At 40.9% G+C, this 28,000-nt stretch overlaps 1 protein-coding gene and 1 long non-coding RNA gene across 6 annotated transcripts in view; one reads left to right on the top strand and one right to left on the bottom strand.

The window, feature by feature from the left end:
• si:dkeyp-23e4.3 (rho GTPase-activating protein 7) overlaps positions 1–28,000 on the top strand; it is a 193,214-nt gene that overhangs the window by 73,384 nt on the left and 91,830 nt on the right. For 2 of the 5 annotated variants that reach the window (XM_047378656.1, XM_047378655.1), the window contains exon 1: positions 65–331. The exons of the other annotated variants lie outside the window; for them this stretch is intronic. In XM_047378656.1, the coding sequence (XP_047234612.1) occupies positions 211–331 (121 nt within the window). In that variant the 5' untranslated portion in view covers positions 65–210. Of the gene's footprint in view, positions 1–64; positions 332–28,000 lie in introns of those variants that run through there. 5 annotated transcript variants of the gene reach the window in all.
• On the bottom strand, positions 2–27,800 carry LOC124876133. The gene is made up of 6 exons (XR_007040227.1): positions 27,662–27,800; positions 26,052–26,125; positions 24,715–24,916; positions 1,335–1,456; positions 222–337; positions 2–143 (listed from the first exon to the last, which is right to left on the bottom strand). It is a non-coding gene; the product is annotated as an uncharacterized LOC124876133 (long non-coding RNA).

Below are 28,000 nucleotides of genomic sequence, written 5' to 3'. Positions count from 1 at the left end.
GAAAAGTTCTGCTTCACAAATTACATGCAGGCTTTTTGCATCAAGTGTCAGCCCCTCTGCCTGCTTGTCTTCCTCCTTTGGTTTGTTTTAAGCCTGACGTCCAGCGCAGCCTCTTAATGTGTCGAGACGAAGCCGACGCTTCCCTAATGGATTAGAAACTGATGGAAGTTTTCATCTGTGAATGTCACGTGATGCTTCAGTGTGTGGAGAATGGCTCAGACCTCGGTTGTTAAAACCAGACTGAGGAGATCCCTCAGCGAGCATGTGAAGGACTCCACCAACAAGGCTTGGGATGTTTTCTGGAGGAGTGTGAGGGAGAGGCGGCTGTGGGGTGAGTCTGCAGAGGAGAGAGTGGAACGTTTACTTGATGCAGCTCATGAATCTGTTGTGTTTTTGCAATGAAGATTGAGGAATACCCACTGAAGCTGTCTGCTTCATGTCTAATATGTGTTTCCACAAACTTTTCAGGAAACAAGAAGTACAGAAGCACTTGATGCAAGTTTAAAATTTCTAATAATTGTTCAGAAAAATGGTCCAAAGTCATAAATCAATCATTGTTTACAATCTTATAACCAAAATATGTGTTGCTTTGGTCTTGTACCATGCTGGAGTTGGAAAAAGTCAGTATTTATGTTATGAGGACTTGGATGGCTTTCACCAAGCTCCTCAACTTATTGCTTGTTCAACTCCAATTCCTTAGAAAAGTCATGCAAATAAAACTGTACTGCTTTAGCTGAAAACATTGATTCCTTAAACCTTGTCTCAACACTTAGTAAATATGAGCTCCTCTGAGTAATTGCCTAAAAATTAAATAATTGATGCCCTAAAGCCCAGAGTCAAGAATAGAAGAACTCTAGTGGAGTTCTAGAAAAGTCAGATTACCTCACAGTATTTTCTTTTTTTCTTAGCGGCCTTTATTTATTAGTAGCTCAACAGTAAACAGAGCAGGGGGGCAGGGTAGGGAATTGCACCCTGGAGAGCTGCGTCGAAGACCAGAGCCTCTATATGGTTCCTGCTCTCCCGATGAGCAGCATGGTGGCCTAATAGCACAATCAGCTTCTAACATTTTAAAAGGGAATTTTGTCAGTACTGGTTTAGTTCATTGAGGTTTGCACCTGTGTTCATCCTTTCATGCATTTTAGCCAAACTGAGCTCCACTGTTTCACATCCTGAGTTGGACATAATAATTAATGCATTTGTTTCATCTGGTTTGGATTGTTGCACTCTGCTCCACACGTGTCTTAACAAAACCTCCCTGCTACGATGGTTCAGACTGCTGCCTCGACAAAATAATCCAGGTTTTCCCACCTTAGTATACTTTAAGAGCCTCTTACTGAATTGAAGCGCTGCCCACGGACAGGGAGCAGGCTACATTATACCACTTCTGTGCACATAAGACCCTGGCAGGCCTGTGAGGTCCTGGGATCAGGGGCTGCTAATGATGCTCCATGCAGAGCTGAAAACAAAGCAGACAGGACATATTGTTCAGCGAATGTATTGTTGCCTCTTGGGTTGTTACATCGATATATTGTGAAGTACTTGGTGATTTATTTATTTTTTTATATCTTGAAAGATGCTTCCTAAAGTTTTACTTGCTTGCTTACGTGTTTGTGCAGATACACGTTTGGTTTTCTCCAAACATGGAGCAGTACATTATGACCAAACATTTTTACTTTATTCTCCTTTGTCCAAAGTTGTGGTTCATCCAGATGTACTATTAATTTCCTTCTTAGATTTATAAGCAGCAACGATAACTTCTCTAAGGTCATTGCTGTTATTTTGAGATGTAACATTATGTTGGATTTTGAAAAATACACAATTAGTTACATCATTTCTCTGTTTTACGTATTGGTTTTAAACTTTTTTGGATTAGTAAAATACGTTTGAATTCTCTTTCAAAGACTGTTAATAAAGAGTTTTTACAGTTTTCTACCGTTGTGGTCAGCCGCTGCTTCCTGCTGTCCATCATGCTGGGTTAAACATCAGAGCTGTAGCTGTGACTGATTTTGGGTTCGTGTCTTTCTTCCAAACAAACTGTAGAGCGGTTCGTTTGTGGTGTGACTGTGATCCAGGTGTATGCTGCAAGCTGGATCCAAACACTTTCCCGTAGTCAGGTTTGTGTTGCATTGTGGGATGCCGTAGAGCAAACAAAACTAATGAACAATGAACTTTTTTGTTGAGTTTAAAGCCCCGTGCAACTTTCAAGACATCTTCTCAAAATCATTCTGTATACTTCTAAGATAGCTTTGCCTGAAATGATACCCAGAAACACACGGACATAATTCTCGGTGTTTTCAACCAGCTCAGAACTCAGCATCTGTTTCCTGTATTTACATGTGGTTCCCTCAATTCGGACACATCTGACCAATAAACAGACTGAATGTTCTGGCCTGGTGTGTAGTGACAGGTTCTGGTTTGCTTCGTGCTTTCTCAGTATGAGAAGAAACTGAACCACTGGAATATGTTTCAAGTTAACAAACTCAACTGATTCGGACCAAAGTAAGCAAAATATGGCTGTGAATTATTTTCTGTTCTTGTTTGATGCAAGTAATACCTGGTGTGGTGTTCTGCTGTTGTACCCCATCTGCTTTAAGGTTCAATGTATTGTGCATTTAGAGCTACTGTGGCCTTTCTGTCATCTTAAAGCAGTCTGGCCATTCTCGGATATAAACAATGCATTTTTTCCCACACAACTGACGCTCACTGATTCTTTTTTGTTTATCAGAACAATTCTCTGTAAACCTGGAAAAATCCCAGTAGATTAGCAGTTTTCTTTTTTATTTTGTGCCTCAAGTGGCTTTTATTTTACAGTATTATAGACAGGAAATGGGCAGAGAGAGAAGGGCAAAAGACATGCAGCAAAGGTCCCAGAGTCTGGAATCAAACCCTGGATGGCAGCGATGAGAACTCCTAGGCTCTTCATACGATGTGCTCTACCTCTACATCACCCACTGAGCAAACCAGCAGGTTTTTTAATTATCCATAGGAGTTTTAAACTTCTAGAGACACCTGTGTGTCTCTAGAAGTCAGGTAAGAAGGCAGCTGGAGAGACTTAACTGCAATAAAGACTGCTGGTAAAGATGGGATCAGCCCCATAGTCCTGAAGGCCGGTGCAGAGTAGCTCTGTGGGATTCTGCAGTACCTTAGACTGACCCAGGAGAAGGTTCCAATGACCTCCTACCTTGTTCTGGTACCAAAGAAAACTCACCTATCAGTCCTCAATGATTATAAACCTGTGGCCCTGACATCCCACATCATGAAGGTCCTAGAGACCTTCATGATGAGGTGGTAGGAGTTTGTCCTGTAACCTATGGGTTGCCGGTTTGAACCCCTGCTCTGTCCGTCTCAGTCGTAGTGTCCTTGGGCAAGACACTTCACCCTACTTTCCTGCTGATGGAGGTCAGAGGGCTCGGTGGTGCCTGAGTATGCGAGCCTCTCTTCTGTCCGTCTGCCACAGGGCAGTGTGTGAATGTGTGTATGAACAGGTGGATGACTGATTGTGGTGTAAAGAGCTTTGGGGTCTCTGGGGCCATTTACCTGTTGGCCATCAAACAAATGAGCAACTTTCAGGACCCCCTGGAGTTTACAATTATCTTCAGTGAGTCTGTTGTGGAGAGTTTGATCCTCTTCATCATCTGTTGAACAACAACTGAGTGTCTTCAGTCAGAGGCTTCTTCAGATCTGCTGCAAGACAGACCTCTACAGGAGATCCTTCCTGCCCACAGCCACCAGCATCTACAACGGCTATGACCGTGGCAAAGGTGACAATATTTCTGTTAGCATGCAACCACTCCTACAACATTTGAAACACAGGCCCATAGGAGTTTTAAAGAGCAGTGGCTAGGTGCTAGCTTGTAGGTGAACAGAAACAAATAACAGAGGTTCTGTTTCATGTGTTTTGTTTCCATCGGCTATATCAGTGTCACATTTATTAACATTTGTTTTAGCATCTCAACAGTCCTGCAACATTTGAAACGACGACTCAACAACTTACAAACTGTGGTTATATTTTTACAATAAATATGATCTAGTATGTTTGTATGTCCCATATTCCTAATCTTAACCAAGCATAATCATCACTTGTTTAAGTCACTCTCAGCCCAACATTTTAACTGACATTGACTAAATGCCAGAGTTCCAATTGGAGCTCTATAAAACAGTGATGTTGTTGATTTGTGTGGTTACTTTAATTATTTTTCTCTCTTCGTCTGTGAATGTTAGTTGGAGCTTGGTTCAGCTTGTTTCGGCAGCGTTAAACACAAGTTAATAACTTCAATATTGGGGAAACCAGTGTTGCAGGCAGCAACCCAGTCTGCACCATGAATAGGGTTCAACCGCATGCTAGAATGAGACCTACTTGTGTTTTTTAATGAATAAATGACCTGAATGAGGCCCCACTGTAAGCCCCTTTCCTTCAGCCGTCAGAATTTCTGTGCCACCAGAAGAGCATCTTCTTCATCAGCCTCTTTTAATATTTACGTCTTTAAAATAATTTTGTAACTGACAATCCAAATATGGACATCCATTCGAAGCTTGCATGCAGCGTTCTTCCAAACATGGCATGTGCCAAATGGGCTCTGTAAACCTTTTCCTCATGCCTGAAAGACGGATCACCATTAAAGTCTGCAGAAACTGGCTGCCAGGTGCAAGACTGAAATTAAATCCAGAAAGGGAGTTTTTTTTTTTCTTTATTTGTAACTTTGAGAATATTTGCTAATATGTTATCCACCCTTGTGCTGATTTCTCTTTGTAATGATTTAAAGAGAAAACTTTACAAAGAGTCACCAAGCAACAAATAAACGTGCTCCTTGATTGTTTTCAGGATTAACAACTTGTAAAGAGCAGGAAAAAAACATTCAAATTTGAATCATTGCGGAAATCAGAGTTCCTATGCAGTTACTGGTTTAAACTGTGATTAGATCATTTTCCAAGTCTGGATAAGTATAGAAAATTATACTTACTCTCATTTTAAATCAAGAAATGAATGCAGAAGTTTGTATTCAAGGTTCAAGCCTTCTTTATTGTTGGTGGAAATTATTTTTTGGGGCATTTAAACCTCGTTTACTAGGGTCCAGAATAATTTACTCACAAATTTTCACATCCACATCAACCTCCGGGACCTTTCTGTTAGTTGATACCAAGATTAGCAGTTTAGGCATTGTACAAGTTGAAAAATGCCCTGTAAAGTATGCATTTTTGAGAAAATAGACCCTCGGGCTTAAGAGGTTAAATGGATGATCAGGAGTTTGCTAGAAATGGCTCTAAAAGGCTTTCCCAACTTGTGGAAATCCACAGTTCTCTATCTTGGGTTTTCCATTATTCTGAGTGTTGGTCAGTCTACTGAGAGCTCCTTTTATGATGCAAAGAGAAACAACCAGCATGATCACCATCCAGAAGTTAATGTTGCCAAGATAAGACATTGTGGAAGCTTCAATTAATTAGACATTTAGGTGAATGTATGTAATATACTGTATTTTTGAGTGAATATGTCTTATTTTGATTCTGAGTGGATTAAAGCAAATACACAATAAACTCAAACTTGTTAACTAAATTACCAAATGGTTGTAGTTGTATGTTTATTCGTCCCACCCTGGAATAGCAGTTCAAGTAAAACATTAAATATAACTTTTTCTGTCACTGAGGATTACCTTTTCAGTTCTTTGGATATTCCTAGACTGTCCTAATAAGAAAAACGTTTTATTTAAAGGTTGCACATTCACAGTGACTAGCAAAAGTATTCGTACCCCTTGAGCTCTGTCACATTTTGTCAAATTTAGGTCTCAAACTTCAACGTATTTCATGGGGAATTTATGTCATAGACAAAGTGGTGAGTCATTGTGAAGTGAAAGAATTTTTTGAAAATTAGAAAACTTTTAGAGAAAGACTAATCTTTTTACTTGATATAACCCACCTATCACTGCAGTTACTGCTAAAGCTGGGAATGTCCTCCCACATCTAAAGACAGGAAGAGCATCGGCCTACATCTATTTTCACGTCTTTTTACATCTTCTCAATAGGGTTTAGGTTGGTACTTTGACTAGGCCATTCTAACACATGCATACAGCCGTGTACTTAACTTAATCTATATTCCCATGAACATTGACCAGCTTTTCTGTCACAGCTGAAGAAAAGCATCCCCACAGCATGGTTCTGCCACCACCATGTTTTATCATGGGGATGATGTGTTCAGGGTGTTCATTTTCCATCACATGTAGACCAGAAAGTTGCATTTTGGTCACATGATAATCTGCACTATATTGTGCAGCCCTACGTGTTTCTACCTGCTTACTGTGTCCCTTACACAGCCTATGGCTTTATTTGAACAATAACATATAATATATTATGCACTAGTTTGGTAAAGATTTTCTTGAGACTAGTAGGGATCTAATTTACCAAATACGACTAAGAATGTAAAGCTGATGCTGTTTGTAGAAAGAAAACAAATTTTCCAGTAAATCAGTTTTATTGCCAAAGAAAGTCTAAGAGGCAGCTCATGTTATAAATAAAAGCAGCAACATAAAACCGGGCGATCCTGATAATTAAACGTATTAAAGCTGAAAGTGAGGGAGATAACAAACAGGTTCTGACCCAGTTGTTCTTGTTTTGATCCATTCAAGAAGCAGTTTTACTACAGAGGTGGTAAAATTTCTAAGTCTTCAACTTTTACGTGAGCAGTTATTTTATTTGGGCAGAAGGGGCATACCTCCTGGATGGTAGATGAATCCGCTGCATAGAGAAGGAAACAGGATGAATCAATGGTTTGTGTTCTCTAGCTTTGAGCTGCTGAACGTGAGGAAGTGCGTGTGTGAGGAAATGAGCAATAGCATACAAACATGACAGAAGAAAATAAACAGCCTTCGCTCTCCCAGGAAGGACAAACTCAGGGTTACTGTTGTCACAACTTCCAGACTCAAAAGGTTTACTCCAAATGAAACCTGCAGTTTATACCCTCCCTGAGGAAGATGTATCCCTTACTGACCCATAGCTGAACTTCTTGGTGTCAAACTTTGTTTGGCTCGATATGGACAAGTAATTGGAGTTAAATATTTCCCTGTGGAGGATGTTATGGAGGTAGGATATGCCAGAACAATTAAACATCAAGAAGAGTATCTTTTCCAGTTAATATTTATAAGTTGAGGAGCTGTTTTCCTACAAGTGTCCCCATATTTAATCTGATACCTTTTTGTTGAACCCCCAAGTTGCCACTCGAGATTCAGTAAAGATTCTTGCACGTTTTTGTTGTTGCTTTGAACAAAGTTTACGGTTTCTGCTCAGTTGATCTGGTTTTGGGATTTTGATGTACGGGTTCTTAAGAAGAAAACACAACCTCCCCAACATTCACTAATCAGATATATTATTCATTCAATATACTTTTACTAAAAAGTTGTAATATATGCAGAATATATATATATATATATATATATATATATATATACATACATACAATGGTCAAAAAATAATGTGAGCACTCAAATATCACATCCTAGATCTGAATGAATAAAATATTCTCATTAAAAACTTTATTCTGTACAAAGTTGAATGTGCTGACAACAAAATCACACAAAAATCATCAATGGAAATCAAATTTATTAACCAATGGAGGCCTGGATTTGGAGTCACACACAAAATTAAAGTGGAAAAACACACTACAGGCTGATCCAACTTTGATGTAATGTCCTTAAAACAAGTCGAAATGAGGCTCAGTATTGTGTGTGGCCTCCTCGTGCCTGTATGACCTCCCTGCAATGCCTGGGCATGATCCTGATGAGACGGCAGATGGTCTTGTGAGGGATCTCCTCCCAGACCTGGACTAAAGCATCCGCCAACTCCTGGACAGTCTGTGGTGCAATGTGACGTCGGTGGATGGAGCGAGACACGATGTCCCAGATGTGCTCAATCGGATTCAGGTCTGGGGAACGGGCGGGCCAGTCCATAGCTTCAATGTCTTCATCTTGCAGGAACTGCTGACACACTCCAGCCACATGAGGTCTAGCATTGTCCTGCATTAGGAGGAACCCAGGGCCAACCGCACCAGCATATGGTCTCACAAGGGGTCTGAGGATCTCATCTCGGTACCTAATGGCAGTCAGGCTACCTCTGGCGAGCACACGGAAAGAAATGCCACCCCACACCATTACTGACCCACTGCCAAACCGGTCATGCTGAAGGATGTTGCAGGCAGCAGATCGCTCTCCACGGTGTTTCCAGACTCTGTCACGTCTGTCACATGTACTCAGTGTGAACCTGCTTTCATCTGTGAAGAGCTCAGGGCGCCGGTGGCGAATTTGCCAATCCTGGTGTTCTCTGGCAAATGCCAAACGTCCTGCACGGTGTTGGGCGATGAGCACAACCCCCATTTGTGGACGTCGGGCCCTCATACCATCCTCATGGAGTTGGTTTCTAACCGTTTGTGCAGACACATGCACATTTGTGGCCTGCTGGAGGTCATTTTGCAGGGCTCTGGCAGTTCTCCTCCTGTTCCTCCTTGCCCAAAGGCAGAGGTAGCGGTCCTGCCCTCCTACAACCTCCTCCACGTCTCCTGGTGTACTGGCCTGTCTCCTGGTAGCGCCTCCAGGCTCTGGACACTACGCTGACAGACACAGCAAACCTTCTTGCCACAGCTCGCATTGATGTGCCATCCTGGATGAGCTGCACTACCTGAGCCACTTGTGTGGGTTGTAGAGTCCGTCTCATGCTACCACGAGTGTGAAAGCAACACCAACATTCAAAAGTGACCAAAACATCAGCCAGAAAGCATCGGTACTGAGAAGTGGTCTGTGGTCCCCACCTGCAGAACCACTCCTTTATTGAGTGTCTTGCTAATCGCCAAAGATTTCCCCCTGTTGTCTTTTCCATTTGAACAACAGCTGTGAAATTGATTGTCAATCAGTGTTGCTTCCTAAGTGGACAGTTTGATTTAACAGAAGTTTGATTTACTTGGAGTTATATTGTGTTGTTTAAGTGTTCCCTTTATTTTTTTGTGTATGTGTGTGCATGTATATACATATATATACATATATATACAGGTCCTTCTGAAAATATTAGCATATTGTGATAAAGTTCATTATTTTCCATAATGTCATGATGAAAATTTAACATTCATATATTTTAGATTCATTGCACACTAACTGAAATATTTCAGGTCTTTTATTGTCTTAATACGGATGATTTTGGCAATTAAAATGCAAATAGGATTATTCATTACTAATTTTATTTATGGGTCAAATAATGCAGCCACATTCTTAAAATGAAAAAGCATTTCTGAAAATGCTTTTTCATTTTAAATATGGTAACGATTTGCTTCCATACCCTCAGAGCCCAGACTGTAATCCATTTAAATCATTTTAGCACCTCAGAAAACATCGCCATAGCCCTAACTCGCCCAATCAGTGCTTAGACAGGGATCATTCTGGGCCAGTAACTGAAGGATGGGGTCTGGCAACTAGCATGTCTGACAGTCTGAGCAACTGCTTAAAGATACGCCTAAGTCAAATAGGATTGTATACAGGTCCTTCTCAAAATATTAGCATATTGTGATAAAGTTCATTATTTTCCATAATGTAATGATGAAAATTTAACATTCATATATTTTAGATTCATTGCACACTAACTGAAATATTTCAGGTCATTTATTGTCTTAATACGGATGATTTTGGCATACAGCTCATGAAAACCCAAAATACCTATCTCACAAAATTAGCATATCATTAAAAGGGTCTCTAAACGAGCTATGAACCTAATCATCTGAATCAACGAGTTAACTCTAAACACCTGCAAAAGATTCCTGAGGCCTTTAAAACTCCCAGCCTGGTTCATCACTCAAAACCCCAATCATGGGTAAGACTGCCGACCTGACTGCTGTCCAGAAGGCCACTATTGACACCCTCAAGCAAGAGGGTAAGACACAGAAAGAAATTTATGAACGAATAGGCTGTTCTCAGAGTGCTGTATCAAGGCACCTCAGTGGGAAGTCTGTGGGAAGGAAAAAGTGTGGCAGAAAACGCTGCACAATGAGAAGAGGTGACCGGACCCTGAGGAAGATTGTGGAGAAGGGCCGATTCCAGACCTTGGGGGACCTGCGGAAGCAGTGGACTGAGTCTGGAGTAGAAACATCCAGAGCCACCGTGTACAGGCGTGTGCAGGAAATGGGCTACAGGTGCCGCATTCCCCAGGTCAAGCCACTTTTGAACTGAAAACAGCGGCAGAAGCGCCTGACCTGGGCTACAGAGAAGCAGCACTGGACTGTTGCTCAGTGGTCCAAAGTACTTTTTTCGGATGAAAGCAAATTCTGCATGTCATTCAGAAATCAAGGTGCCAGAGTCTGGAGGAAGACTGGGGAGAAGGAAATGCCAAAATGCCAGAAGTCCAGTGTCAAGTACCCACAGTCAGTGATGATCTGGGGTGCCGTGTCAGCTGCTGGTGTTGGTCCAGTGTTTTATCAAGGGCAGGGTCAATGCAGCTAGCTATCAGGAGATTTTGGAGCACTTCATGCTTCCATCTGCTGAAAAGCTTTATGGAGATGAAGATTTCATTTTTCAGCACGACCTGGCACCTGCTCACAGTGCCAAAACCACTGGTAAATGGTTTACTGACCATGGTATCACTGTGCTCAATTGGCCTGCCAACTCTCCTGACCTGAACCCCATAGAGAATCTGTGGGATATTGTGAAGAGAACGTTGAGAGACTCAAGACCCAACACTCTGGATGAGCTAAAGGCCGCTATCGAAGCATCCTGGGCCTCCATAAGACCTCAGCAGTGCCACAGGCTGATTGCCTCCATGCCACACCGCATTGAAGCAGTCATTTCTGCCAAAGGATTCCCGACCAAGTATTGAGTGCATAACTGTACATGATTATTTGAAGGTTGACGTTTTTTCTATTAAAAACACTTTTCTTTTATTGGTCCGATGAAATATGCTAATTTTGTGAGATAGGAATTTTGGGTTTTCATGAGCTGTATGCCAAAATCATCCGTATTAAGATAATAAAAGACCTGAAATATTTCAGTTAGTGTGCAATGAATCTAAAATATATGAATGTTAAATTTTCATCATGACATTATGGAAAATAATGAACTTTATCACAATATGCTAATATTTTCAGAAGGACCTGTATGTATGTATGTATGTAAGTTTGGACACACCTTCTCATTCAAAGAGTTTTCTTTATTTTCATGACTATGAATATTGTAGCTTCACACTGAAGTCATCAAAACTATGAATTAACACATGTGGAATTATATACTGAACAAAAAAGTGTGAAACAACTGAAAATATGTCTTATATTCTAGGTTCTTCAAAGTAGCCACCTTTTGCTTTGATTACTGCTCCGCACACTCTTGGCATTCTGTTGTTGAGCTTCAAGAGGTAGTCACCTGAAATGGTTTTCCAACAGTCTTGAAGGAGTTCCCAGAGATGCTTAGCACTTGTTTGCCCTTTTGCCTTCACTCTGCGGTCCAGCTCACCTCAAACCATCTCGATTGGGTCCAGGTCCGGTGACTGTGGAGGCCAGGTCATCTGGCGCAGCACCCCATCATTCTCCTTCTTGGTCAAATAGCCCTTACACAGCCTGGAGGTGTGTTTGGGTCATTGTCCTGTTGAAAAATAAATGATGGTCCAACTAAACGCAAACCGGATGGAGAGTCCATCCGTTCACCTCTTCTGCGCTGCACAAAGACACGGTGGTTGGAACCAAAGATCTCAAACTTGGACTCATCAGACCAAAGCACACATTTCCACTGGTCTAATGTCCATTCCTTGTGTTCTTTAGTCCAAACAAGTCTCTTCTGCTTGTTGTCTGTCCTCAGCAGTGGTTTCCTAGCAGCTATTTTACCATGAAGGCCTGATTCACACATTGTCCTCTTAACAGTTGTTCTAGAGATGTGTCTGCTGCTAGAACTCTCTGTGGCATTGACCTGTTCTCTAATCTGAGCTGCTGATAACCTGCGATTTCTGAGGCTGGTGACTCGGATGAACTTATCGTCCGCAGCAGAGGTGACTCTTGGTCTTCCTTTCCTGGGGCGGTCCTCATGTGAGCCAGTTTATTTGTAGCGCTTGATGGTTTTTGCGACTGCACTTGGGGACACTTTCAAAGTTTTCCCAATTGTTCGGACTGACTGACCTTCATTTCTTAAAGTAATGATGGCCACTCGTTTTTCTTTACTTAGCTGCTTTTTTCTTGCCTTAATACAAATTCTAACAGTCTATTCAGTAGGACTATCAGCTGACCTCCTGCACAACACAACTGATGTATGTATGTGTGTGTGTGTTCCTGTCTTGGCATCACAGTGAGAACCATTTTCCCAATTTCACCATCAAATTGAGGACCGTTTGTACCAAAGTACCAAATTTTGCTGGTCCTCACGACCTATTTTGCTAACAGTTAGGTTTAGGACCGAGGTGTGAATTGAGTTTAGGTTAAGGTTAGGGTTAGGCATGCACTGGTAATAGTTAGGTTTAGGGTTATTGTCAGGGTTAGGGCATAGAAAGGGTTGAAAATGACTGAAAATCAATGGAAGTCAATGGGAGTCAACAGATGGTCCTCAGTACATATAGCAAAACAAGAGTGTGTGTGTGTGTGTGTGTGTGTATAGGTAGGTAGGTAGGTACGCTCACTCACCGGCCACTTTATTAGGTACACCTGTCCAGCTGCTCGTTAACACAAATTTCTAATCAGTCGATCACATGGCAGCAACGTAATGCATTTAGGCATGTAGACATGGTCAAGACGATCTGCTGCAGTTCAAACCGAGCATCAGAATGGGTAAGAAAGGTGATTTAAGTGACTTTGAACGTGGCATGGTTGTTGGTACCAGACAGGCTGGTCTGAGTATTTCAGAAACTGCTAATCTACTGGGATTTTCAAGCACTACCATCTCTAGGGTTTACAGAGAATGGTCCGAAAAAGAGAAAATATCCAGTGAGCAGCAGTTCTGTGGACGCAAATGCCTTGTTGATGCCAGAGGTCAGAGGAGAATGGCCAGACTGGTTCGAGCTGATAGAAAGGCAACAGTAATTCAAATAACCGCTCGTTACAACCGAGGCATGCAGAAGAGCATCTCTGAACGCACAACACGTCGAACCTTGAGGCGGATGGGCTACAGCAGCAGAAGACCACACCAGTATAGCAGCCCGCTACGCTGAGATGCGTAGCGGATGACAAGAACCATGTACATTATTGTGTCACTCCGCACTATGCTGTAATCCAAGGTCTCCATTTGTTAGCCCAAGAAGTTGGTGAGTATTTCCTTGATTAAGTCCATTTATGAACACATCCTGTGGACTCACTTGAGGTTTAATACGTGAATACAATTTTCTTTTTTTAAATTTCTTTTATTTAATGACTGTGTGCAACAAGTATGAGGTAAGAGTGCATTTGCTCTTTTCCTCTTACTTTTTTATTCTGCATTTCATAACGTTTCCCCCTGACTCCACCTCATTGGCTGAATGTCTGCCTTCATCGTTGTCTGGATTTCATCAGCAGTGTTGCCTCATCCTGATCACTGGGACCACATGCTGTCTCTCTTTTCCTTTTTTACCGTTCTGTATTCTCCTTCCCTATCCTCGCCCTTTAAATTATCTTTTTTGCCTTTTATCCCAGCTTGCTGCTTTTGTTGTTTCCTTCGTTCCTCTCTGTTTGTTATTCCTTTCACAACATTCGTACGTCGTACTCCGGGGGTGGGATTTCTGTTTGCGTGTGTTTTTTTTTCTTTTGAAATTCCGGCTGCACTATGATTTAAAAATGGGGAGAAAAAAAACTTTCCAGATGTGAAATGGGAAAAAAGAATCCTGCTGCTATATACTATTGCTATACAAAAAAACGATTCAGATTTCAGGTTTCTGTACTCAAATATTAAGAAAGAGAATATTTGAAAAGTTTTGTTTTTTTGGTGTGTATCCCCATCTTCACGTCTCTTTCTTAAATCATAAATATTTAAAAGTTTTGGATCAAAAACATCTTGTGTATCAAAAATTTTTGGGTTCATAAACATGGAGTCTTTGGGTAGCAGAATATGAGAATAAGAAGTAGTTGTTTCTTTCTGTTCTAAATGGGAATCACTGACTTTCTGCCAGGAACTGTGAAAGGAAATATGGCTCGGATGCTGCTGCAGATCAGTTGGATTGTTTTGGTTTGCAGATTGGCCATTCATACCGCCATATATCACATCTTAATCCTAATGATTTCTCAACCAATCACTGAGATTCAAGTTTTCAACGCTACAGGTTTCTCTGTTGAATGACTGAAGATGGGAAGAAAAACAAGAATAGAGTTGAACACTTCACCACAAAAAATGTTTTTTTAATGTCTTTGGAGGTTGAGTAACTTTCTGGAAACCCACCATGATTGGAAGATAAAAGGAACTGGTCCACTGTTTCATGGTTTTGTATCCAGGCTTGCTTTCTAACTGTAGAGCAATGGTGCTTGGACAGATCTATACATATCACTTCATATAATATTGTGGTGTCAACTCTTCTACTTTCCCCGCTGCTTCCCACTCGGCTGCGAACCCCACCCCAAGTGCATGCTTGTCTCGGCTAGAAAGAGCCAGGAGGACCACGTCATCTGTGAAAAGGATAGATGAAATTCACTGGTCCCCAAATCGAACCCACTCCAGCCCTTGGCTGCACCTAGAAATCCTGTCCATGAAAGTCATGAACAGGACCAGTGTCCAAGGGCAGCACAGCCGGAGTCCAATATCCTCCGGGAACAGGTCTGACTTCATGCCGGCAATGCGAACCAAACTCCTGCTCTACTTGTACAGACACCTGATGGCCTCTAATAAAAGGCCCTCGACTCCATACTCCTGCAGCGTCCCCTACAGGGCACCACAGGGGGCACAGACCTTCTCCAGGTCCACAAAACACCAGTTTTTAGAAACTTCCATAAACCCTCAAGCACCCTGTTGAGGGTGTAGAGCCAGTGTTCCAGGGACGGGAAAAAAAACCACACTGCTCCTCCTGAAGCCAAGGTTCGACTATACCTTTCCGGGGAGGCTGAGGAGTGTGATCTCCCTGTTGTTGGAACACATCCTCCGGTCCCACTTCTTGTGAAGAGGGGACCACCACCCTGTTCTGCCAGTTCAGAGGCACTGTTCCTAACTACCACGCAATGTTGATGAGGGGTGTCAGCCACAACACCCCAAAATATCTCAATTTCTGATGTACTCAGGGTGGATTTCATCCATTCCTGAAGCCTTACCACATCAGAGCTTTTTGACTTAAGCCTGAGTGATGAATGAATCAAAGTCTGAGACTCAGACTCCCATTCTCTGCTTCCACCAGGGAAGGCTTGACTGCAGGATTCAGGCTATTCTCAAAGTACCACCCAATAACCCGCCTGATAATGCCCCCCATTGTGGTCAGCCTCATGGTACTGGTCAGCTCCTCTTCCAATGGTCCCAGCTTAGCACCAGGTGGTGATCAGTAGACAGCTCAGCTCTTCTCTTCACCCTAGTTTCCAAGACTTGTGGCCAAAAATCTTAAGGCATGACTACAAACTCGGTCATCGATCTCCGTCCTACAGTGTCCTGGTGCCAAGGGCACTGATAAACACACTTGAACATGATGTTCGTTATGGCCAGTCTGTGACTGGCACAGACGTCCAGTAACAAAACACCACTCTGGTTCAGATTGGGTAGGCCATTGCTCCTAATCACACCCCTCCAGGTGCCGCTGTTATTTCCAACGTGGGTATTGAAGTCCCCCTGCAGGATGATGGAGTCCCCATGAGGGGTACAGTCCACACTTCTGACCGGGACGACAAGAAGTCCGGGTACTTAGCAATGCTGGGCACAGGGATGCAACCCTCTCATCACCGGGGTAAACCCCCACACGGGTGCAACAAGCAAGCTCAACCCAACACTGATGTCCCCTCAGTGTTGTTCCTTACTACTTCCATTTATCCATGACTGCTTTGAAGCTCAGCCAAGTTTAACTGGCTGAAACCTGGATTGATTTGCTGTTAGTGGAGGTGATGGTCCTAACAGGAAGAGGGGCCCCAAATTAAATTGTGCTTAAGGCCCCATCTGTGGCCAGCCGTGCTTTAAATGTTTATAGACATACAGTGTTGTTAAGCACAATAATGCTTGAGGTGCGTTTTCTTTTCCCTTAAAAAAATTACTGACTAAAACAGAGGAATACTTCAGATTAAAATGACATACAAGTCGATTTTTATGCATTACACATGCGTTGCCTCTTTGAATAGCCTTGAAAGTAATAACATTTTGAATATGTATTCTCTAAAATGTAATATTTTCACATTTGAGTCTAAAAAGCATTAACTGAAACAGCAGCTCGTTGTTGCATTTGACAAGGTTAGTAAACTGCTGACTGGGTCACAGTGAAACACTATGAAAGGCACCTCCAGCACACTGGTTTGGCTTTGAAAAAGAGGAGGAAGAGGAAAAAATATTCGTTCTGCTGAAGCCAGGGTCCCATATTCCACACCATTTATTGAATTGCTCTTATTATGTTGGAGGAAATGTGTTTTAGCTCCTTCCAAAGAGAACAGAGGTGAGAGGAGGAGGAGGCCACCTGAGAGACACTGAAAAGGCACAAAATGCCTACTTTTCTCATCTCTTGCAAGTAGATTTTCATAGAGCAAAAAGGTGGCAGTAAACCAGGACGCAGCTGTGGTAAAGGACTTATCTGAAAACTTTTAAAGCTCTCTTACACCAAAGTCTTATAGTTCAGATATTTCAGTCTCATCTTTTTTGAGGAAGCAACACATTTAAAGCAGTGTTTAGGAAATGTTTTCTTAATGTTTGTATTGACACAAATGTCAATTTGTGTTTACAGAGTTTGCTTTCAGATACAATGGTAAAATCTACCAACCTCAGTGGAAATATTTCATTAAAGGTAACACTTACTTCTGCTTTCATTGTCTCCCGGGAGCCATTTCAAGGGATTTAAACTGGTAAAGTTAAGATATTTTACAGTTTTTATGTTCTTATACAATTTAAGGCAGTCACAACTATTCACAAACTTTAAGTTTGAATGGAGCAGACCCTGATGCAGCAGCTGTGGCTGCTTTAATCTGCATTTCAGAACATTAGAACCTAATTACAGATAAACTGTCCTAATTTATGTCTTTACATAGTCGATTGTAATCCCAGTCTGGGTTTTTTCCTCTTCCCTATCTTTTGCAGTTTATTTAAAATTCTTCCTAGCTATAATTTTTCTCACAGTTTAAAGTTGCAGTTCGTGGCTTTTAAACCGTATCTGTTATGAAACATTTAAAGAGAGATCAATGCTATCTTGGTCTATTTTTACAGTTTTTCATTGCATTCTGGATTGAGCTGTTCAAGTGGACGGAGATCTGTGTTCCCAGATTGCAGCGGCGCTCCTGCAGGAGGAGGAACTGCATAGCATCATTGGACATAATCTGCCCAAATGGCCTAGCTTGCAGAACTCGCAGAGGAAACGCATACACACACACACACACACTCACTATATGTTGTGCGGACCTTGCATTTACTCTCATTGACTTCCATTCATTTTTAACTGTTTCTATGGCCTGACCCTAACCCTAAACCTAACCGTTACCAGTACATACCTAACCCTAAGTCTCACCTAAACTCAATTCACACCTTAATCCTAAACCTAAGCCCTAGCAAGATAGCAAGTACGAACCTTGAAAATGTCCTCACTTTACAACAAACAGTCCTCACTTTGATGGTGAAATACAAAAAGTGGTTCTCACTCAGCCGGGAAAGCAGGAAAAACACACACAAATTGTTTTCCTAAATGCAGACTCTTATTCACTGTTTGGTTAGATTTAGACTGCTCCCCAACAAATTCAGAACAAGGGAATCTTTTTGTGTTTTTGAGGTATAAATACATATTTTTATTTACACAGTTTGTGCCTCTGTTTTGTAAAATATGTTCAGTTCACATGAGACAAAACTGAGGTTGTTTTAATGCAGGAATTCTTGATCTTGAGGCTGAGACTTCATCACAAACTTTTTGCAAGATCCAAGCGTTTTTTTTAGCTCGAGTCTCCTTCAGCTGCTGGGACGTAAATAAAACTATTCTATGAGTGAAAGTAAATCCTGATGCGCCCTGCAAGTTACTGATGTTTTGTTCTAATTAATCCCTCCTGGATGTCTTGTTGTTTTGCTTCCTGCTGAAGGCAGAGTTTAAACCAAAGCCACTCCATGCTTTGTGTTGCCGTTTTCATGTCTGCAGAATGGCTGGGTCTTCATGCTGAGTTTGCCTACCTCAGCATCAGAACCTATTTGAATGTCAGGTTCAGTTCATTTTCATATCTATGAAAGCTCCCTTGATAGTCATCATTTTTGCATCTGTAACTTAAAAAAACTTTCCATTTCACCGCTCAGGGGGAAATAATCTGTTGTGTCTCACTTCTTTTAAAGTCATGTTGGACACATGATAACGGTGCAGGCGGTAAATTGGCTGTGATAATGCGGCACAGCAGCATTGTGTTGTCGAGGCGGATGAAGGCGGTTCTTCTTGTATGGTGTTGCCCCCTAAACAGACCTCATTTTCTCCTGTTTGCATGTTTACTCTGCTGCTGGGTGAGGAAGCGTCAGTCGTAGAAAATTATTTCTTTCTTCAAGGTTTTCTCATGAAACAGCTTTTTAAAAATAGTTTTACACTTCCAGAGCAGTTTTGCACTATGAAGAAGTGTAACAAAAATATAAACTAATACAGTAAATTTGAAAGATAACAAAGAGGAGAGAAAAAGTAAAATACACATCAAGGTTTAAAGGCAAATTGAACTGTATCTGAATGCAGTTTATGAAACTTAACTGCAGGAAATTCATTTAACTCTGAATTTCAAAAGTCTTGAGGCCCAATAATAAAACATGCCAGTGTTTAAAGAATCTTGGAAATGCCCTGCCACCACAACAATAGTACATTTTCCATGCACTATATTTTAAATTTTCCTTGGTAGGCTGAAAAGTGTAATCCCAGTGATTTGAGCTCTTTTTCCTGTCCCTTTTTTGTAAAACTAGGGACCACTAACTCGCCTCATAGAGCCGTGTCAACTATGACAACCCCTTAACACCCAGAACCTTCAATATTTCAGGCCGAATCTCATCCACTCCTTGTGCCCTTCTGCTGAGGGAGTTTTTTACCTAAACCTATCCCAAAGAACAGGACGTATGTAGTTTAAATCAAAGAGTATTTCACTAAAACGTTTTGTACATGGCCAATATATAAATCCTTTTTACAACTTTTCCCTTCAGTTGTGTTTCAGCTTCTAACAATAATTAAAATCTTTTCTAGGGCCAAAATCCAGATATATCAAATAATCAAAAACGGGATGAGAGGAAGGTAATTGAGCTCAAGACGACCTGGAAGCTGAAAGTTGCCTAAGAGTGAAGATGCTGCGATTAGAATGCTGATTTTGAGAGCTGGTGAATAACGAAGGCCACTCAAGTAGCGATGACAAAGTCTCCAGCTTTCATTTGAGTTCATGAAGTGAAAGTTAACACGACGATTTTACTGGTGAGGAGGAGCAAGTCGGATAAATTTTGTTTTATAGTAGTAGTTTGGAAACTCAACAAACTGGCACCCCACCCAGGGATTTTGAAGCGCTGTGTGGGAAAGTTGGGAATGACTGCTTGTTACAACAGTAATTCCTTACTCTAAACTTCTTGGAGCATTCAGGCAGGCATTGTTACTCTGATGTTCACACAGAGGAATTTGTCTCATTAACCTGGTTACTTGAACAAAGCTCACTGAAAATTCTGCTCAGATTATCTTTGTACCAAAAGTACCAAAAACAATTTAGCATAAAATGTAATAAGCGACTACACATCTGTTCGACATGTGTCTGTTTAAAAAAGGCTTTACTGCTTTTTATCAAGTAAACGGTGAGTTATGCGATTTCCATAAGAGATCTACAGACCGTGCCGTTACAGATCCTGCATCAACATAGGCTACCTTTACCTGACGTGTTTTCTAGAAGTTACCTGTCTGCTTTGAACAACAATAGAAATACATTGTGATAAATTTGCGTTTCATACTTTTCAGATTTTTTAGTGTCGTGATTCTGAAATATGATATTTGGCCTTTAAGCGGCCGTAGTTAGTCAAATTATTTGCAACTGTCCTTTATCATTGCCACGTTATAAAGCTCCAAAGAGGGCTCAGTTTTCTCACACCTTTTACCTGAACTTTTTTATGTACATTTCTAAGGTCAGTTTCTGTGCTATGGAAGAGGTAAGATTACAATGGTGCAGAAGAAGAGACACACCCAGTAGAAAAAAATGTGTGCTTCAATTCAAGCATCCTTGCTTGTTATCACACTTGTCATTTAGTTTGAATTATTCTACCCTTTCTAGAACATGTAGAAGGGGAAGATGAACACAATATTTACATCATTGTTATAATGAACTTTGGACCTGTGACTTGTGATTTGGAGATTTTTAATACTTTAAACATCTGTTTTGACATGCATCTGCAGGCATGTAGTCAGTTTACTACTAAAGGTAACTCTCAGCCAAATTCTTTTAATTATTAAACATCATAGACTTCTAACAAGTAGGCCAGTTAAGCTGATATTAATTTCTCCTTCCAAAAACACTTCTGATCTCTGTATTTGACAAGTCATTTTCTTGCAACATCACTGTCCCCCAGCTTTTGATGGTGAAAAAGCAGCTTTGTTGTTCAGGAACCTTAGACTCCCTCTTTGTACAGCTGGAAGCTCCATGGCCTTAAAAGGAGTCGACCCATCGGGCAAAGATGAACGTTTGTGATCGTGTCTTTGTTTAGACAGCCGCTGCGGCTCACTGTGGCAACTTCAAAACAAAAGCATCACCCAGCATCATTTCTCAGCTGGAGGGTCAGCAGTTCTGTAAGCAGTTATTTTTCAGATGTGTTGAGGTATCTTCAGTGTCTTTTGCAGCTTTTGTGACTTCCAAAGTTATGTGCAAAGTTATTTTTTTATTTTAAAGAAAGTTTAACCAAATTTTATAGAGCTGAAATTTGTAGCACAGTTTGGGAGAGAAATAGGTGAACTGCAACTGTTGAAAACGTTCTTCATGAGGACAAAGTAGTTTTGCTTTTTATGACCTAAATGGTCATAAAAGTACTACTTGTCGTTCTAAATTTACAAACCTTTTTTGTACAAGATCTTTATATACTCTACCTGCACAGATTTACTCGTTAGAGAAAACTGTTGAAGTGCTATGTGCCATTTTTACTGTCATGTACCAAATTCTACATGCAAAACATAAGACGCAGTGAACAAAGGGTTAACTTGCAGCTGACCTCCGTAGCTGTGGGGAGGGGGGGGTTTGTTCTGTCGGCCCGGCCAAACTGCACGTTACAGCTGTAACCACAGTGATGCGGTCCCATTGTCCTTCCTTCAGACTGGGAAAACTGCTCCACTCGGTAGAGACAGGGTCTCTGCTGGGAACTCTCTGGAACACAGTTTGCTTCTGTCGACCTCAGAGAGAAATTCAAGCAACGTTTGTACCTTAATTACCCTGTTCATGAATGAATACCAGATACACAAACAGCAAATCATTCCTACTTAACTTAGTGCATATGATCGCGTGATCGTATGACACTCTTGGATCCAGTTTGAAAAGTTATGTCTGTTTGCCAGCAAGGAGACATTAGCGCGCTGTGTCCCTCCGTCGAGTTCCTCTGGGGACCTGCATGGTCAGTTTGTTGCAAAAGCGGGGTTTTTATTCAAACATCGACGTCACGGGTAGTCCGCTGTTACCCCTTTTCCTGGCTGTGCTGGAAGTAGGTTAATGCGATTTATTTTGAAAGTTTCAGAAAGGTTCTTACTGGCCTTTCATGTTGCCCCCATGGCTGGGGTCCCAACAGGAGTGAAGCGACGCCATGCGATTAGCGCAAATAGAGTGACACAAAACCTGCGATGGATGCGAAGCCAATTTTGCTGGAATTGAAAAATCTAAAGTTCGCATCTATAGCCATCTTTTCAGCACAACAGTTGTCATACATGTATGTGACTCACAGCAGTTTCTCAGGGTACATCTATGTTCATGTAGGAAGTCATATTTTATTCATAAGTATTTAATCGACCGATGTATATATCAGCAAGCCTGATTTCTAGGTCGCCGATCAGCTGTTATTACATAATTATTCAGTACGCTACCATGCTACATTCTGTTGTCATATCAGCTTTTGCCTGGTGTATTTTGGCGGTCCTCGTCCATTTTTAGGCACAAAAATGTTCATTATATTTAGAAGATTTGGACAGTATAATTTGGCTGTTTATCTATTGAGCATAGATTCATTTACTCAACAAAGACACATGCGCAGGCGTTCTGCAGCGGAGATACAGCGCCTTTAGTTGGTTTCCCAGAGGCTGAGTCGTCCCCCAACGCAGGGCAGCAGGTTCTCAAACTGGGTCCTGGATAGACTGAAGTACCGCTGAAAGCAACCGCGATCCAGACGCTGCTCCTAGAGAGTAGGTGGTTCCGTCTCTGGTGAACCCAGGGACGTCGACGCCAGCTGCATTTTTTGGCTGCCATAAATAAAGCACCGTGACTCGCTCCATGTTGAGTTGAAACCGGCAAGCAGCAGATGGAAGCTCCTCCTATTTGATGACTCGGTGGAGCGATCCACAATTGTTTTCCTCCATTTCCGGGTCTGCGCTCTGTCCCACTCAAGTCATAGTTGATGGTGCTTGACTGTAGACAAGACAAGTCTTTCTACTTTTCACCTGGTTGCTGCCTCACATGATTGACACCATCTAAACCAAATAAGTGTATCTTGGTCTCATCAGACCACAGAGCATGGTTTGCCTTCAACAAACAGTTTGCAGGCCATCTTGTGGATTATCTCGCAGAGGTTACCCTCTGGGATGACCAATTTTCTGCAGTGTAATGTGTATGGTCTGAGCACTGACAGGCTGACTCCCCACCCCTTCAACCTCTGCAGCAATGCTGGCGGCACTCATGCCTCTTTTTTCAAAAGACAACCTCTAGATATGATGCTGAGCATGTGCACTTAACTTCTTTGTCGTCCAAGATGGACGAGGAATCTGTCCTGTTAAAACGCTGTATGGTCAACATGCTGCAGCTCAGTTTAAGTGTGTCAACAATCAATGCTACTATAAAGACCAATACTATGCTGGTTCTCTATTTTATTTCCCACCATTTTAATACATATTAATTAGACTCTAAATAATGACTAATTTCCTGCTGTTTCCCCACTCAGCTTCTACATTAATGAGTGGACTTGGTCAGCCACAGGTGATGTGTCTGTTTGGACCTGAGTTTCTTATTCACCTGGAGGACACAGAGTGGGAGACATTCCTTCAGACAGAAATAAAAACGGCTCAGATTCTGAGTGAACACCCTTGGCTGTGGTCCCTGTGCGTTGTCAGAAGAAGCTTCTGTAGGGTGCTGGGAGAAACATAACTTTTCTATATTACCTCTTCAACTGTCATTGTGATTTATTAAGACAGCGCACAGCAGCTCCTCTCTTTCCTCATTATTATTCCTGCCAAGTGGTCATTCTTCAATTATGAATTCTTTTGTTGTGAGAAGCATTTGTTGACTTCTGTTTTTTGTGCCAACCTTGTTCAATTTAAAACTAGAGTTCTTTATTTTCACTTTGCAGGCATCTGTTCTTTAAACGATTTTACACCAAATGATAAAAGGTCATTTGTAACCCTATCCTTGTATTAAATGTTTAGTGAAGAGCAAAACAAACAACCAGAGGGAATGGCCTGATTTAGGTGTCACATGGCTACCATGCAGGCCTGTGATGGGGATGTAATTTATTTTATTGACGAGGAGCTGCCATGTCTAGAACACCCACTAGAGTGTACAAGTGTTGGCATCATGAGTAGGGTAATGGTCTTATTAGGCAGTTGCAGCAGCATCCCACAGTCAATCACAGCTATATGTATATACATCTCCTGTCCAAAAATGTCACCTTTGGATTTTACTAAGCAAATAAGAGTCTCCTATTAGATAATTAATGCACGAATGATTATCCTCAAGCTTAGCTCCATCAAACAAAGAAAGCAGCCTTGAAGGTTGCTGAAACTACACTGATTAGTGAGGCTAATCAGGAAAAAAAGGCTTATTTTTGGTAAGTACCATAAGATTGGACATCAGGATTTTGTGCGTAGTGCCTCAAACAATCCTGTTGGGTCAGTGCAGTGATCTAGGCTTGTTGCAGTTGGTCAGGTCAGGGGTCAGCCTTGTTATGAGGTCAGCAAAGAAATAGTTCAGCTGACTACCCGAATATACGGAATGACCAGGTTATTCCATTATTGAATTTATTTTGCCCTGCTGGCAAGGGCATATTCCAAGATGACAATGCCTGGATTCATTAGGCTCGAATTGTGCAAAAGTGGTTCAAGGAGCCTGTGAGATGGCTACTAAACTCTATGACTGCAATACTATTTCAGTGTTATCCCTCAGGCTCCAAAATCATAAGCCACCATGGCATCAGTAAAAGAAAGGACTAGAGCAGATACAGTGTAAATCCAGGGTTACAGTAAATAAAGGCACTGAATGAACAACCAGAGTGAAGTGAGCAGCAGCAGCAGACACGAGGGATGATTCAAGATCTGAAGACACTACCTGGTGGGTCATTTTTGTTTTTTACTTTACATTAGAATCTTTAGAGAAACATTTATTTAAATATATTGTATGCATGTGTAATTTATCTTATTTTAATAATAATAAGTTTTTAAATATTAACAACAACTGCCGATATCTAAATGTATTTTGTAACAAAGAAGTTCTCTAACCTGCGGAGCCTTGATCCGTTTAGCAACAGCAGCCACAACCTTTTCTTTGGCGGTCTTTTCCCATCAGATGAACTGAACAGCGGGGCTATAGACTCTGCTTCAACATTCTCCTTCGTCTGTCGGATATCCTGACCTCTGGCATCATTTCCCCTGCGAATTCACGCCATTTCCCGGCGACTTTGGACTTAACAGAGAAGTATACCTGTTTTGGGTTACAATTGTCTTTTATCGCATCTTTAATCCTAATATCATGTCAATTACAATTTCAATATATAGATGTTTTCTTTCAATTTCTGCCTTTTGGGTAAAAGCGTGTCACAGGCACTTTAAAGCACTGTCCAACTCATAACAAGTGTATAAAAATGTATAAAACTAATATGTTGCATTCTAATACTATAAGACATAGGGCCAAACTTAAAACAATATTATTGTAGCCTAAAGTTTGTTACAGTATTTTTTACTAGGATTTTACTATATTATTTTTGCTGCTTTTGCCTGATAGGGAAAAAATATAAAAGAGCAATATTACAACTTATATGGCAAGTATTTATAGAGAAAATACAGCTATCACCAAAGCTGCTGCTTCTTCTTTTGGCTTTTCCATTTCAGGGGTTGTCATCTGTCTCTATCTAACCCTAGATTCTGCATCTTTATCTATCACACCCACTACCTTCATCTCCTCTTTCACTCCATCCATAAATCTCCTCTTTGGTCTTCCCCTAGGCTTCCCTCCTGGCAGTTTCAGCCTCAGCATCCTTCTTCCTGTCCCCCCCTCTTTACATTGTACAAACCATCTCTGGCCTTATCTCCAACATATCTATTATGAGCTGTCCCTCTGTTGTACTCATTTCTGATCTCTCAAGTCCAGTCTGTTTTCAAGGTGAACACTGATGTATTTATACTTCTCCACCACCTCCACTTCTCCTATGATGGAGATAGTGTTTGTCTTAAAGGTAGAATCACCATCTCCCAAAAATCTATTTTCCAAAGCCTCTTTAAATACTTGAACATAAAATTATCTCAAGATTAATCAGCTGAAAATACAAAACTTAAATACAAATTCACTTCTTCCATTAAAATGAAATTGTATAATCTGTGGAGAAATAAATAAAATCTTTGCAAAAACACCATCAAGAACAAAGCAGGAGGAAGAAAGTCCCAAACTACTGACCAAACATTATATTTCAGTGATAACTGATGCTTTTTAAACCATTAAAATATTTCTGAAACAAATACAGACTATAGGCTTTTTTTTTAACTATTATTTTAGAACGATTTTTTATTCTTTAATGTTTTTTCTCCATCATACTTGATTAATTCAACACACAGCTGCTCACCTCCTTCCTCATATGGTACTTGGCTTTGTGCTGGGGGGGGAGCTGAGAGACAGCTGCTGCTGATCTTGACGTGTCTGTTCGGAACATGCTTCATTTTTTAGCAGAGCAGTTTGCTAAATGTTCGCCTGCATTCATTTATTAACTAAAACAACAGTGAAATTTATAAATACAGAGTTTTCTTCAGATATATGAGCTAATATGTGGAGAAAAAGTGAGCTGTCTTGTAAACTATGGACAAAGTTAGTTATAGACAACAGGTTAACAGAACTTTCTATTACATGAACCACTAACAGACCCACCTTGCCTGTGACAAAATTGGGTGACACACTTTCTACCCTTTGCATCTTTTTCTCGTTTCTGTCTCCGCCTCCACTCGCTGTCTGAAAAATTGTCCGCGGCTTTCTGACGGAGCAGGTGGTTGATAGAAAGAGGGGGCATTGAGAAATGTTTTCACAGCTAATAAACGTTACCAATGCAATAATTGTAAATAAAATATATGTGTGATTGTAAGTTTAGTACTGAGTGTCATATTATTTTGTCAATATTATAACTCCAATGGGGGCCTCTCTGGGCCCCTGTCAATCATGGGCTCCTAGAATCCTTCCCCTTATTTTCTGCTTTTCAGCGCCCCTGCTGGTGATCCAGGGTTTGTTATTGGGGATGCAACTGACTGTTGTGGTGGGGATGCATGTTGTTTGCATCTCTTACATTTGCATAAAACAAACCCAACATTTTGTTTTCTTTGGTAAAGCAGTTGACAAACTGTTAAAAAGTTGGAAGTGTAGACGAGAGTGAGGCATGATTATAATCACCAGATATTACCACGAACGCATTGGAGTGTTTTTTTGCAGTCGCATTTCATCCAACTTTTAGGTCATTGTCCTGGCTCTGACTACGAATCCACACAGACTTCTCTATAGAAGTAGCAGTCACTGCTCCACAAAAGGCCATTGTTAGGAGCTGTGTTCTCTTATTTCTTACATTTTTTCGTGTTTTTACGACGTGGTCACAATATTGTTGGCTCCCATTGCTCAAAAAATTAAAGAAAAAATGATACACAGATGCCGAAATCCATTTTTACTTCCCTAAACATTGTGCTGTTGTGTGACGTCAATATTCTCCTTTGAATAAAGGTTGGATTTCAGCAAAAACTTGGAAAGGCATCAGACCTGCTGTGTGAACGTAGCGTTTGTCTTCTCATATGTACAGAAAGCCACATAGCAAGACGTCGGAGTCAAGGATATGATTCTGCAGCCATGTCATATATTTGTGGAGCATAAAATACTGTATTCTTAATAGTCTAGCTGGGTCCTAGTAAGGGGTTACATGTTAAGGTACAAAATTCAGACTCAAGTCCCAGTTAAGAAGCCTAATACTTAAGTAAAAAGAAAATTAAGTATAACATACAAAGCTAAATCTAACAAGAATTGGCAATCAGTAAAAAATACATGCAGCGAAGAGCAAAAAAAAAAAAAAAATATATATATAAATATATATATATATATATATATACACAGTTAAGCAGAAATTAACAATGGAAAGTACTAAACACACATGTAAAGCATGAAGTAGTCCTTAATATTCACCTATAAGTGAGTGAAATATTGCACCTTTATGAGCGATAGTTTGAACTTCCTCCTTCTCACTCTCCTCTTTGCTCCTGCTGTGCATCAACGTCTCCTCCATTTCAATTCCTCTGGGATGTGGGTCTGTAGTTGAGGAATTATTTGGGATTTTGATTTGTTAACCAACTGCTCCTGATTGTAAAAAAACAAAACAAAACATGTTGCTATGATTAGGCATCATAACAAATTTTCAAAAAGTAATCCTCCAGAAAAGAAGAAATTCAAGTTTTTTTTTTTTTTTTAAGAATTGTTTGTATGTTGTTTACAGAAACAAAAGGAAATTTAGTAAAATAGCCTCAAGTTGCTGATCGTCCGCCTTCACAC

The sequence above is a fragment of the Girardinichthys multiradiatus genome, chromosome 11 (genome assembly GCF_021462225.1).
Source record: "Girardinichthys multiradiatus isolate DD_20200921_A chromosome 11, DD_fGirMul_XY1, whole genome shotgun sequence".
In the NCBI taxonomy this organism is placed as follows: domain Eukaryota; kingdom Metazoa; phylum Chordata; class Actinopteri; order Cyprinodontiformes; family Goodeidae; genus Girardinichthys; species Girardinichthys multiradiatus.
The sequence above is the reverse complement of the archived record's forward strand: the minus strand, read 5'-3'. Positions and strand labels throughout refer to the sequence as shown.